This window comes from Dendropsophus ebraccatus, chromosome 1, assembly GCF_027789765.1.
Source record: "Dendropsophus ebraccatus isolate aDenEbr1 chromosome 1, aDenEbr1.pat, whole genome shotgun sequence".
In the NCBI taxonomy this organism is placed as follows: domain Eukaryota; kingdom Metazoa; phylum Chordata; class Amphibia; order Anura; family Hylidae; genus Dendropsophus; species Dendropsophus ebraccatus.
This window is the reverse complement of record NC_091454.1, coordinates 91,961,528-91,976,278: the sequence shown is the minus strand read 5'-3', so window position 1 is coordinate 91,976,278 and position 14,751 is coordinate 91,961,528. Positions and strand designations below refer to the sequence as shown.

General features: G+C 42.6%; 1 protein-coding gene across 1 annotated transcript in view; it reads right to left on the bottom strand.

Annotated features, from left to right (window-relative positions):
* The window catches only part of TPH2 (tryptophan hydroxylase 2), a 171,146-nt gene that overhangs the window by 111,863 nt on the left and 44,532 nt on the right, over window positions 1–14,751 (bottom strand). Inside the window, exons 7-8 of the mRNA XM_069955934.1 lie at window positions 14,474–14,609; window positions 1,267–1,393 (exon numbers count right to left, since the gene is read on the bottom strand). Coding sequence (XP_069812035.1) covers window positions 1,267–1,393; window positions 14,474–14,609 — 263 coding nt within the window. The remainder of the gene's footprint in view (window positions 1–1,266; window positions 1,394–14,473; window positions 14,610–14,751) is intronic.

Here is a 14,751-nt window from a genome sequence, read left to right as displayed (position 1 = left end):
GGGGGACTTGCTCATCAATCTCTCTAAAAGGTGAAAAACGTGTTGTTTCGCGCACACACACACACTCACAAAATATATCACAGAATCAGAAAATTCAATCTAAACCTAATGGAAACAGATGGTAATATACATTTTTATACAGAAACATAATACCGTAGAGCTCAGCATCAGACATCTCAGCTATCACATGCCAGTCATTTTTCAAGATCTGAGTGTATTTCAAACACTACCACTGATATAGATCTGGTGTATTTTTATTAGTACAACAACCTTAAGGCTTTCTTGCTGGGCACCAAAAATAATATATCACATTACCAAATGCAAAGTCTACCTAAATATTAAGACTATTTCAGTTAATTGTAAAAGAAGCTACAAGCCTTAATGACAACCATATAGAACATTCAGCAAGTTCTTTCCCACAAGATTATTTGTATTTGTATTATTTCTTTTCATTATATAACTTTTGTAACATAACTGTTCATGGAAAATGCATCTAATCTTTCAAAAAGGTAAGTCTATTTTTTAGTAAATGCTTCACACACACTTCACATGCACATGCAGTGGCAAATACCCTACAATCTAATATTTATTCAGTTTGTGAATAAGGTTTTGTAGAATCCTACATTACATATGTACCATGTAAACATATCCTAACAGGTTAGATATATGTTAGTATTACTATAAACATTGATCAATAGGGATTTAATGACCACAAAGATTACAAATACACAGGTTTGGGATGTAATTCCTGGAAGATCCCCATATTTGGAATTTTGAAGCAATTCTGTAAACACCAAACCACCCAACCCAAACTGCTTGTACCATTCACTTGACAAAAGTAAGTCCTTCACGAATGTCTTTTAAAATGTACTCAGTGTCTAAAAAATTATGTTTCAATCTGCAGTAGCAGAGTCAATGAGGCATGACCTAGATGGCCAGTGCCCTAGACCTGCAATACCTTTCTTTTTCATTAGGAACACCCCTGGGATTTCTCCTATTTATTGTTTGACAGAGCTTTGCCACATTGACTCAGCTGCTGCATATGAACAATATTTTTTTACCCTAACCAAGGCACAAGGCACATTTTAAAACACATGGCCAGGAAGGACTTGCTCTCATCAAATAGATGGTATCAGCAGTTTGGGGAGGTGGGTTGGTGTATACATTATCATTTTAAATAAAAAAAAAAACACAGCCCATAGAATGTACAATTTAAATTATAATCCAGAGAAATATTATGGAATAATAGGGATTATGTTAACTTACAGTTGCTAGTTTTTGGACATCGTCATCAGATGCTCCTAGTGAGGCAAGGCCAATTTCTTGGGAAAATTGGGCAAATTTTGGATCTGCAAGTAACGGAACATGACCAAGCAGCTCATGACAGGTGTCCCTGGTAAAAATGAGTAAATAGACAAGCAGCTAGTAAGTCTACTACATTGTCTGCTATTTTAGTATAGTGTAAATTATATGTATATACATAACAAAAGCACAATCATTTAAAATTATGTCATATAAAGCCATACATTTGCAAACAAACACAATGGAGGAGATTTATCAAACATGGTGTAAAGTGAAACTAGCTCAGTTGCCCCTAGCAACCAATCAGATTCCACCTTTCATTTTCCAAAGAGTCTGTGAGGAATGAAAGGTGGAATCTGATTGGTTGCTAGGGGCAACTGAGCCAGTTTCACTTTACACCATGTTTGATAAATCTCCCCCAATGTCCATTTTTAATGTTTACACCAATTTGCTGTCACTCTATAGTCCATGATTGCAATGTCACATCATTATAAAGACACTGGAATACACTAGTGCACTAATGCTACATTCACACGTTCCGCGCACAGTGTGTATACTGTATATGGATGATGTGCTAATGACTTCAGAACTCCCGGCATGATCATTCAGGAGCCCACTGCACCATAATGAGACTGGGTTATTGGTTTCATCATGAATGCTAAGAATTGTCTGAATCATAACACTACCTGCTGCATGAAAAAGGGGCACCCAAAAATTGTGATGTTTACTATATAATTTCAGGCTTGATTTACTATAAATACAGTAAAAGTGTAGCAAGCAGCTGAATCCTCACATTGCTGGCATAATCTTCATTACCAAGTAAGCCACATTTTAATGTATCAGGCCATGCTTTTCAACATAGTTGCTGACTTTTCATAAGCACCATCATGGAGATACCAAAGAACGCAAGAATTTGTATCATGCATCATGTATCATGTATCATTTATATCATGCAAAATCTTTTGCGATGACCTGCCCATTTAAATATGCTTATATTGCTGCAGCTGCTGCCCAGAGACTGATTAAGTGTGATAAAAAAGTGCCACCTGTGCATTTTGAGCTACTTGCTATATTATTTCCATCAAGGGCATTGCTATAGTCTTAAAAGATCAGAGGCACACATCACATATACATTAGGTACGTAGGTTGCTTCAAAAGGTAGACAGGTCCCCAGTAGGTAGTCCCCCCATTAGGTAGATTGCTCCTGTAGTTAGTTTCCTATATTAGGTATGTGGTCCAGCTAGATAGTTTCCACTATTAGGTGCACCCAAAAGCTTATTTATCCCATTAAGTAGGTTTTCCCAGTAGGTAGTCCCTTTCGTTAGGCAGATGCCCCCAATAGGTAGTTTACACATATGGTAGGCACTCCACAACATAATTTCCACCTTTCTGTACGTTCACATAAAGTAGTTATCCCCATTAGGTAGGTACCTCTATTGTTAGTTAACCCCATGGTATACGTTTCCCCAGAATATAAATTGCCTTATTAAACAGGTCCACCCTCACCAAAGAAATAAAACAAAAACTCACCTTCACCCAGCTCCCAGCTGTCCTGACTAATGTGTAATCCAGGTTATTAGGTGATTTTTCTATCAAACTGCTTTGGGAATTACTTCCCCCTTTAACCCTTAGAAGACCTGTCCAATTTAAATTTTTTCGTTTATTACTACTTGTGTTTATAAGGCCATAGCCGTTGCAATTTTCCCCCTAGAGACCCAGATGAGCCCTTATTTTTGTGCCACTAATTGTACTTTGCAATGACAGACTTAATTTTTGCATAAAATATGACGTGAAACCAGAAAAAATTATGTGTGGTTCCCATTGGTTCCCATTCCCATTTCTTATAACGCTTTTATTCTTTGGTCCTTAGGGCTCTATGAGGTGTCATCTTTTGCGCCATGTACTTTCTATCGTACATTGTTTGCATATTTGCTACTTTTTTTATCACTTTTTATCACAATTTTTCTGGATTTGATGCGACTAAAAGTGTGCAGTTTTGCACTTTGGAAATTTTTTGTGATAACGACGTTTACTGTGCGAGATCAGAAATGTGATCATTTACTAGTTCAGGCGATTCTGCCAAATATTTTTCTTTTTATTTATTTTTATTTATAAAATGGGAAAAGGAGGGTGATTCAGGCTTTTATTAGGGGAGGGGATTTTTTATTGATAAAAAAAAACATTTTTTTTCACACACTAACTAGAAGTCCCCCTGGGAGACTTCTAGTATAACTACAATGATCTCTCATTGAGATCTATGCAGTACAGATATTTTGCATAGATAAATGAGAACAATAGATTACTGAGCCAGGATCAGCGTCATTACAGCGCATGAACCCCATCCGGCTCAGATGCGGGGACCGCTCCTACACGATCGTGTCGTGGAGGGGATCCCGCCACTAGACCACTAGGTATGGGGGGGAAAGGCATTTAAACGCAGCTGTCAATTTTGACAGATGCATCTAAATGCCTTATTAGCGGGCACGGCGATTGGACCATGCCAGCTATTTGCCACAGTCCCGGGCTGCAGATAGCAGCCGGGATCACAGCGATTCAGATTGGGTTCACCGCGCAGCCCCCCCCCCTCTGAACTCCCCTAGGGGCGCCATGAAGTATAGTTACATCATGGATCGTCTAGGGGTTAAGGGTGCATTCACACGTACAGGATCCGCAGCAGATTTGAGGCTGTGTTTAGTTATTTAGTTACATTGATATCTGCAGCATCAAATCAGCGCTATCAGATCTGCTGTGAATCTGCTGCAGATACTGTGCATGTGAATGCACCCTAAAATAGCATATCAAACATTTGTAATCGTTTTAATATAGGCAACTACTTTGAGATCTTGGTTAAACTTGATGGACATGTGTCTTTTTATAATTGTACTATGTAACTACACTGCAGTTCTGTGCACACAACTGCACACTTTCATTTTTTGCTCAGTAAAGTTATTGAAAAATGCCAGCTGCTTATCAGATCTGCGATCAAATGAAGCAGATACATTATGAGATACCTAGCTTGTACTTGGAACATTAAACTGCAGCTGTCTAGGATTCCAAATGAGGATATTAGCGTCTCTTCGACAAAAATGCCTTTCTTTTGCTCCTACTGGGTAGACATAGGCTATATTTAGACTGTATACAGATTTATTTAGTATGTTCTCTATGCTTCTATCTGTCATTTATTATTTAGAACCTATTGCTCTAAGGGGAATGACACATATAATATATAGCGATATGTCACATCACTTAGCCACAAACATTTAGGCTCTTAGCAATTCACTTCCAACTATACAATTAAATTTACAAATGCAATTTCAGCATAAAAAGCTTTTGTTAATCAAACCCACTCCACAGATATATGGATGCCAGCATAAGCACAGCAAATTGCAATATATGCAAAACAAAAACTAAACTGCAATTATTTTGAGATATTCTCTGGCAATTCATTGAATGTTCCTATACAATGTTGATTAACTAATTGCATTCCTGGCTGTAAAATTTGCATTCTGTAATTTAAAGCAAAAAATAAACAACAGCAGTTATAATGCTAGTTAGTGTTGGAATTTACATAAGGACTTTAATTTGAGTTTCATTAGAACTTGTTATCCATCTTTTTATTGTAAGGACACAAATATATTCCTGAGCAAATATAATTGCGTCCCTTACTACCTAGGAAGTAAATTACATTCCTGAAACAGTGCTGTAAAGCTCGTCTTGCTTTCAGAAAAGCTAGCGTGTATGCCTAGCCACCCAAGGTGCTGATTATGTAGATTATACACACACATGCATAAAAAGTCTAGGTACCTACAAGCTCCCTGCTCAGAAAAAGAATCACACTAATTCCGGGTGTTATGAGAAAATAATAAGATTGTTTCATACAATTATTTGCCTTGAACATAACCCATAGCAATCAATGGGTTCTGTCATTTTCTAATCCTCTTGGAACTGAAAAGGTAAGATTTGTTGCTGTTGCTACGGGGGTTCATAGAATGGGTGCATAAAAGTTCATTTTATTATGCCTTTGATCTATTATACACATAACATGTATGCACTAATGGGAGTCTATTTGCAATGTACAATAATTCATACTTTTTTTTCTAAATAAGATCTAAAATTCCAAAAGTCGGCCAACATTTCTAATGGACAAAACCAAATAGAATAGTTAAGATGATATGGTGAAAATTCTGATCTAAAAATATGTAGGCAGCATATACTGTGAACTTTATATACAATGTCACAATAATTTGCACAGCTTCTGCAACTTAAAAAAATTCACAGATCACTGTAATTTTTTTTGACTAAAGTCGGGTTCACACTATGTGATGGGACAGTGAGGGGAGAGACAGGACTAATGGGACAGTGAGGGGAGAGACAGGACTGATGGGACAGTGAGAGGAGAGTAAGGACTGATGGGACAGTGAGAGGAGAGTCAGGACTGATGGGACAGTGAGGGGAAAGACAGGACTGATGGGACAGTGAGAGGAGAGTAAGGACTGATGGGACAGTGAGAGGAGAGTCAGGACTGATGGGACAGTGAGGGGAGAGACAGGACTGATGGGACAGTGAGGGGAAAGACAGGACTGATGGGACAGTGAGAGGAGAGTAAGGACTGATGGGACAGTGAGAGGAGAGTCAGGACTGATGGGACAGTGAGGGGAGAGACAGGACTGATGGGACAGTGAGGGGAAAGACAGGACTGATTGGACAGTGAGAGGAGAGAAACAGGACTAATGGGACAGTGAGGGGAGAGACAGGACTGATGGGACAGTGAGGGGAGAGAGAGGACTGATGGAACAGTGAGAGGAGAGTCAGGACTGATGGGACAGTGAGGGGGGAGACAGGACTGATGGGACAGTGAGGGGAAAGACAGGACTGATGGGACAGTGAGAGGAGAGAAACAGGACTAATGGGACAGTGAGGGGAGAGACAGGACTGATGGGACAGTGAGGGGAGAGTCAGAACTGATGGGACAGTGAGAGGAGAGTCAGGACTGATGGGACAGTGAGGGGAGAGTCAGAACTGATGGGACAGTGAGGGGAGAGTAAGGACTGATGGGACAGTGGGAGGAGAGTCAGGACTGATGGAACAGTGAGGGGAGAGTAAGGACTGATCGGACAGTGAGGGGAGAGTAAGGACTGATCGGACAGTGAGGGGAGAGACAGAACTGATGGGACAGTGAGGGGAGAGACAGGACTGATGGGACAGTGAGAGGAGAGTCAGAACTGATGGGAAAGTGAGGAGAGAGTAAGGACTGATGGGACAGTGAGGGGAGAGTAAGGACTGATGGGACAGTGAGGGGAGAGTAAGGACTGATGGGACAGTGAGGGGAGAGACAGAACTGATGGGACAGTGAGAGGAGAGACAGGACTGATGGGACAGTGAGAGGAGAGTCAGAACTGATGGGAAAGTGAGGAGAGAGTAAGGACTGATGGGACAGTGAGGGGAGAGTAAGGACTGATGGGACAGTGAGGGGAGAGTCAGGACTGATGGGACAGTGAGGGGAGAGAGACAGGACTGATCGGACAGTGAGGGGAAAGACAGGACTGATGGGACAGTGAGAGGAGAGACAGGACTGATCGGACAGTGAGGGGAGAGTCAGGACTGATGGGACAGTGAGGGGAGAGACAGGACTGATCGGACAGTGAGGGGAAAGACAGGACTGATGGGACAGTGAGAGGAGAGAAACAGGACTAATGGGACAGTGAGGGGAGAGACAGGACTGATGGGACAGTGAGAGGAGAGAAACAGGACTGATGGGACAGTGAGGGGAGAGACAGGACTGATGGGACAGTGAGGGGAAAGACAGGACTGATGGGACAGTAAGGGGAGAGTCAGGACTGATGGGACAGTGAGGGGAGAGACAGGACTGATGGGACAGTGAGGGGAGAGACAGGACTGATGGGACAGTGAGAGGAGAGTCAGGACTGATGGGACAGTGAGGGGAGAGTCAGAACTGATGGGACAGTGAGGGGAGATTAAGGACTGATGGGACAGTGGGAGGAGAGTCAGGACTGATGGGACAGTGAGGGGAGAGTAAGGACTGATCGGACAGTGAGGGGAGAGACAGAACTGATGGGACAGTGAGGGGAGAGACAGGACTGATGGGACAGTGAGAGGAGAGTCAGAACTGATGGGAAAGTGAGGAGAGAGTAAGGACTGATGGGACAGTGAGGGGAGAGACAGGACTGATGGGACAGTGAGGGGAGAGTCAGAACTGATGGGACAGTGAGAGGAGAGTCAGGACTGATGGGACAGTGAGGGGAGAGTCAGAACTGATGGAACAGTGAGGGGAGATTAAGGACTGATGGGACAGTGGGAGGAGAGTCAGGACTGATGGGACAGTGAGGGGAGAGTAAGGACTGATCGGACAGTGAGGGGAGAGACAGAACTGATGGGACAGTGAGGGGAGAGACAGGACTGATGGGACAGTGAGAGGAGAGTCAGAACTGATGGGAAAGTGAGGAGAGAGTAAGGACTGATGGGACAGTGAGGGGAGAGTAAGGACTGATGGGACAGTGAGGGGAGAGACAGGACTGATGGGACAGTGAGGGGAGAGACAGGACTGATAAGAAAGTGAGGGGAGAGACAGGACTGATGGGACAGTGAGAGGAGAGTCAGGACTGATGGGACAGTGAGGGGAGAGTCAGAACTGATGGGAAAGTGAGGAGAGAGTAAGGACTGATGGGACAGTGAGGGGAGAGTAAGGACTGATGGGACAGTGAGGGGAGAGTCAGGACTGATGGGACAGTGAGGGGAGAGACAGGACTGATGGGACAGTGAGGGGAGAGTCAGGACTGATGGGACAGGGAGGGGAGAGAGGAAAGTCTGAATTATTCTCTGTGGGAAAATAAGACATTCCCTGAAAATAAGACATATTGCATCATTGGGAGAAATTCGGGAAACAGGGTAGGCAGGTAGGTAGATAGATAGGAAATAAAGAGATATGTGTGTGTTTTTTTCCTTTTTTAAAAAACTTTAGTCTATTTTTTTGAATAAATTGGACATTGCCGTTGAAAATCCTTCTTATAATGTGTTCACCTGTGCTCCTGCAAGAATTTTTGGCTGATATGCAGATATTAAATTTCTCTACCATTACCATTCCATTCACATGAATTTGATTTTCACAGAAGAGAGACTTTAGCAACTGTGCCATCAATCTAAATAAAACTCACTGAGGCAGGAGAGAAAATATGTCAAATGTAACAGTAACGCCTTTTTCATACCAGTATTATTTTCTGATATCCTGGTCGTGAATTAAGAAGTAAAATATTACTACTCCAGTTTAGGTGATGTCAGCAGATATAGCCACAGACATCAAAAGTGCATGTATGCAGTTTACAATTGAGCACGTAAAGTTGGAGACTAAACTAAACTTTGGAGTGAGAAAGAAGAGTTATGCAGTATTGCAGAGCTTGTTTTAGGTTACTGTTAAACCAAATAATTGCTACAAGGTATTTCACGACTTTGGCCCAAATCTATGTTGACAGCTAAACAATAGTGTGACAGTGATTTGGTGTAGACTGGGGGGGGGGGCAGAGTCTGAAGAGTTAGTAAGTAGTAATCTGGAAGTACCAGTAATGACAGAACTGTACAGTAGATAGGCATGGAGTTTTGTAGGTGGCCCCTGGCCAGCAACTAGTGCTCCTGGGGGGCCCACACGGCTACCGATTTTGTGTTGTCTGACCTTTTAGCTGAATGCACTTGTATGCGAGGAGAACATACAGTTGAATGCAGCATGGTGATTGACAAGGCGAGGAGAGCATTGGCTCTCCACCCTCCCAAACACTGTTGTGGCCACAAGAGGCCGTTTCATCCCTTAGAGCTGCAGGACATTAGTGATGCCACTCGTGCACTCTCAGAGCAAGGAGAGAGTTGACATCAGAAGACTACAGTACTTTTTTCCCTTCGTTATAGAGGAGGAGACCCATGTGGGTGGGGCTAACTCCTGGAAAGGATGCTATCTATGGGGGTTGGGGTATGGGATGTGCTGGCTAACCGAAAAGGGAGTACCTAATTTGGAGATGCAATCTATTTACAGTGGTGGTGGGGTGTCTAACCACCAGGAGGAATACCAGGGAGATTACTGCTAGGGAAGGGGGTGGCTGCATGGGGAATACATACCAGGGGGATTACCTAACTACTTAGGGCCAGAGGGCCCTAACTACTACTACATGGAAACAGAGGGAAATAATTACTATATTGGGGCACAGAAAGCCTAACTACTATATGGATGCACAGAGAAGCTGAATTTTTAAATATGAAGGTACAGAGGGGCCTCACTACTGTATGGGGGTGCACAGGAAGGGTCTATCTTCTATATGGAGGAACAAGTGGGGATAATCTACTATGTCAGGGTGGGTTCACACTACGGAATTCTCGCGGATAAACTCCGCAGAATTCCGTCGGCTGGCCGCGCACCTTTTCGCCGGTTCCATAGACACCATTCTATGGGCCGGCGTATTCCGCTATCCGCCGAAAGAAGTGACATGTCACTTCTTTCGGCGGATAGCGGAATACGCCGGCCCATAGTATGGTGTCTATGGAGTCGGCGGAAAGACATGAGGCCGTGCGTGCGGACAGCCGACGGAATTCCGCTGAGTTTATCTGCGAGAATTCCGTAGTGTGAACCCACCCTTAGGGTATAGATGGTGGCCTTTTTACTATATGAGAACATAGAGGGACCCTAGGGCTAAAATTGGGTCTAAATACTACATGGAGGCATAAATTGGCTGCTCTCATATACCCTGTACACCATGATTATCGGTGCTGATTTTTCCAACATTTTTAACCCCTTTAAGACAGAGCCCTTTGGTGCACAAAAGTCCGGGTCAGATTAATGCAATGTCGCCTCCTCGCCTTCTAAGAGGCCTAGCGCTTTTATTTTTCCACCTACAGGGCTGGTTGGGGTGTCATTTTTTGCACCATGATCTCTAGTTTTTATTAATATCATATTGGTGTAAAAGAAAAACTTTGATTGATTTTTATACATTTTTTTGTGATAAAAGCTGCAATCCTGGTGCGTTTTTTTTTTTTCCCATTTACACCGTTCACCGTGGGGGAACAATAATGTTATTTTTTAATAGATCAGACAATTCCTCATGCTACGATATGTAATATGTTTATTTATTTTTTATATTTTTATTTTCATAATGGGCAAGGGGGTCTTTTAAACTTTTGTTGGGAGGGGGTTTATGAGGATTTTTTTTTAAATACTTTTAAAAACTTTTTTTATTACACTTTTTTTAAACACTTTTATTCACTGTAAAATATGCAATCACTAGATTGCATGTACTGGTCTATGCCCCTGACACTAATGTGAGTGGGATCGCTCTCACTGCAGTGATCCCGCTCACATCAGGAAGCCCCCGTATATATACATTCCTACTGCACGGGGTATGGGTATGTTATGGGTATTTTAATGTATTGTCATGTTTTGTAAATTATTAAAGTAATTATTCCATTGAGTTATATTGCAGTAGTCTGGCTTTTTTGTATATAGGTTATTTAGTATAGTTGCCTGGAACTGCATGGGACTATTTATTGTTATTACCCAGTATTTGTACTATACATTAACTCTACTGGTACTGCGGGAAAAACCTTCAGGTGTTGCCTATTTGATCATTGACCATCAGCTATGGTGTAGTCCTCATGCTGCCCAATAGATATTAGACAGATAGATATGAGATAAAGAGACAGAAGAATGGATGGCTAATTAGAAAACAAAAACAGCGCCATAGCTTCCTCTATGTTGTTTGTGGTATTACAACTTGGTTCCATTCTGTTTTAGTAGAACTGAGCTGAACTCCCACATTCAGGCTATGTTCACACTACGTAAAAGTACAGCCGTTGTTGCCATTGGCAACAACAGCCGTACTTTATGCAGTGTGGAACATTGCCTATTCCTCTATGGGATCCCAGCCGGAGCGTATACACATCGTATACGCTCCGGCCGGGATCCCGTACGGGGCCGCAAATAACAGACATGTCAGTTTTCTGCACGGCCGCAATTCAGGGAATTGCGGTCGCAGAAAGACCTGTCAGTTCACACAAGGAAGCGAGCGGCTCCGGCCACTTGCTTCATTGTGTGCTGTGGGAGGTTCTGATGCGGGCGCGCGCTGATGCGCCCGCATCAGAACCCTGTGGCAGGAAATATCATCCGGCCGGTACTTAAGTAGCGGCCGGGATGATCCGAGCAGAGACCGGCCGTTCTGTGAACCGGCCGGGTCACGGAACAGCCGGTCTCATACGTTGTGTGAACATAGCCTCAAGCTTTGGAGGAGAGTGGCGCTGTTTCTGGAAAAAGGCAGCTATGTTTTTGCAAAGCTGGATAACCCCTTTAATTTTTACATGGTTATATATTTAAAATGTAGAAAGTATTTTCCACTGTTCTCAGTCGCTGTTCCCTATGAATAATGTAGTAGAAAATACCTTTTATTATTTGGAAAGCATTGTCATCCACTGAGGTTGCCTATGGGTAACATAATTGGTTGGGGGCCCACTGAGACTCACTCGCCCCCCTAGGCTGAACCGCTTGCTATGCCCCTGGCCCTGGGGGTTGGCTCTATAGTGGGCTTAAAGGGATTGTGTCATTAATGGGCTTATTCAGGCTAAGAAAAACATGGTTGATTTCTTCCAGAAACATGATTCTTGTCTCCAGTTTGGGTGTGGTTTTCAGCTCAGTCCTATTAAAGTAAATGGAAATTAAAGCAATACCACACACAACCTGGTGGCAGTGGTGGTGCTGTTTTTGCAAGAATAACCTAAAACAGTTATGTAATGGTGTACTGCTCTCTGCAGGTTCTTCCTTCTCTAATATCCAGGGAAGGTCCCTTCATCCTGCAAGATGGGTACCATTGTCATCAAGTGGTGCTTCTCAGCACTGCCATAGCAACTTTGTGCTCTACTGGCTCATGAGCTCCAGGTGCCTTTACTACCCAGCACTGTTTGGTTCAGTTCACACACTCTACTTACAGCAAGGCTGTAGTAGACATTGGAGTCAATTAATTTTATTACATGGCCCTTATGGGTGACATCATCTGGACAGATTATATATTAAAGCGATTCTGTACCCAAGATCTGTTCTGAGGTCCATTCAACAGGTGATGCAGTTATTTTCCCAGAAAAAAACAACTTGCAGCCCTGTGTCAAATTGGCGTGGCCTAAAGTGTCTGTGCCCTAGGCCTGAACCGCCTCTCCGTCCTTCCTCTCTGTCTCTTCATTATTAGGAATGCCCCTGGACATGATTTCTCCTGTTCATCATTTGTCTAAACATCACCTGCCGAATGGGCCCCAGGACAGATCTTGGATTAAAAGCAGCTATCCAACGGTACAAGCGGTTTCACACTGCGACTTTGCAGCAAAATCTGCTGCAAATCCCTTAACTGTCACTGTTAAAGTCAGCCCCCTCAACCCCCGGGTGCATACTTTTTTTTTTTTTTTTTTTTTAAATATATATTTTTCAAGCCCAAAAATCCATTTGCTAAAATTACCAGGGACGCAGCCCATCATCAAAAGAAATATAAAAACATTAACACAACACCACCCTACCCCTGCCCGATATGGAGAGAGAAAAAAATAAAAAATTTTGAGAAAAGGGGAGAACCAATATTATGACAAACAGATAACAACCAGCTACTCCCACTGTAACCAGGTGTGCCAACGCGTGACCAGCTTCTGCCATCTCTTCCTCCCCTTATAATAAAGTATTTCATAATTACCAATTTTAGCCGTTAATCTTTCCCAACGCTGGACGGGGACGTGGCGGGGACGTATCCAACCAATTTCTAACGATCTCTACTCTCACTAAGTGTAATAGTCTAGCGACCAAAACTACATCCTCATTCCCAGAGATCCCCTCCATGTACCCCAGAATAACCAAACTGGGATCCATGGGGATGTCCATTTTTAATCTTTTCCCTATTTCCTTGGCTACTCCCCGCCAAAAGTCCCGTCTCAACCTACAATCCCACATTGTGTGAAAGAGTTCAACATCCTCCGTGCCGCATCTTAAGCAACACCTCCTGTCTCCATCTCGTCTCTGCATTTTATTTAATAATTTTGGAGTATAATATAAACCATACTTTACTAGGTCTGCGCTCCGGCTTGCTTCGGGGCCCCCGATGTCTGGACGTCCTGCTCAGCCAATCAGTGGCTGCAGCCGGGCAGCACACCCATTGGCTTAGCCGGACATCCAGATGCCGTGAGCCCCTAAGCAAGCCGGAGCGCAGACCGGACCACAGAGGGTTAAGGGGGCTTACTAATACATACTCGCAGCAGGATGAGAATCCTGCTGCAAGTATGTCATCTCATTGAAAGTGACAGGGAAGGATCCGCAGAGGATTTTGCTGTAAACTCGCAGCGTGAAATCCGCTGCTGATCCTATAAGAAAAATGTTAACGTCATTGGTACCCAAAAAACAAAAAGCAGCAGTAATGAAAACATGATGGTGAATCATGTTCTACCCATAGAGTTTGCACCAAGACTTCACCTAGCTGGCAAGTTTTTTGGAGGTGTCCCAGTAAATATTGTACCTAAACATAGTACACAGACTATGTAAGGGTCGTGCCTGACCCATTGCTACTGATAACTACTATTGCCTTTTGTGAAATGTTTCAGTAACATTATTATCTTCTAATCTAGTATCTAGTCTACATGGTGAATCATCACACCTTTCATTCTAAGAAAAAAACATTTTTTTGGATTTCATCCAAAACATATATATATAAATATTACAGCTGACTGCTCAAAACTTAGTTAATCTAAATCATTATCTTGGTGGATGAGATTTCAGACTAAAGTTGAAATTGTACCTAGATAAAATCCCAGAGGTTCACTCTAGACTGGAGTATGCTCTTATAATTGCTATTAGGTATAATTTAGCAAAAAAAAGCCAAATCTAACTTAAGATATACGGGCACTGCCTTCAGTGCAAAGAAAGAACTTCATCTAGAAAAGGAATGGGAGACATGTATTTTCCTATAATCAAGTGAACCCAACCTTTATTGATTTTCTTGGATAGAAAATGACAGATGTTGTTCATTAGTCGTATTGTGCACAGAGGAACCTTGGCATAATTGGATGTGCTATAATTTAAATGCTGCATCCTCAGCTGCATATTAATCTCCACAGCCTGAATTCTTACAGCTACAAATTACAAGCACAAAATACTTACGGCTCAGGTGTATAGAGAGGATCTGATCCATGTCTGATATATTGGGTACAGTGAAACACTCTATAGGCTAGACCAGCCAAGAAGTCTCTAGGGGAGAGATATCCAGCCACAGGTCGCACTGTGAATCCAGATCTTTCTATATAAAAGACAAGAACACTTAGTTAAACATCCATCAAGGGAAATGTTGTGCAAAAAATATTCCAGACATATTTAGTACTAAAACAGGGAATTGAATACACTAAAATTTTTCCATTAGGACTACAATATGGTTCTCCTGC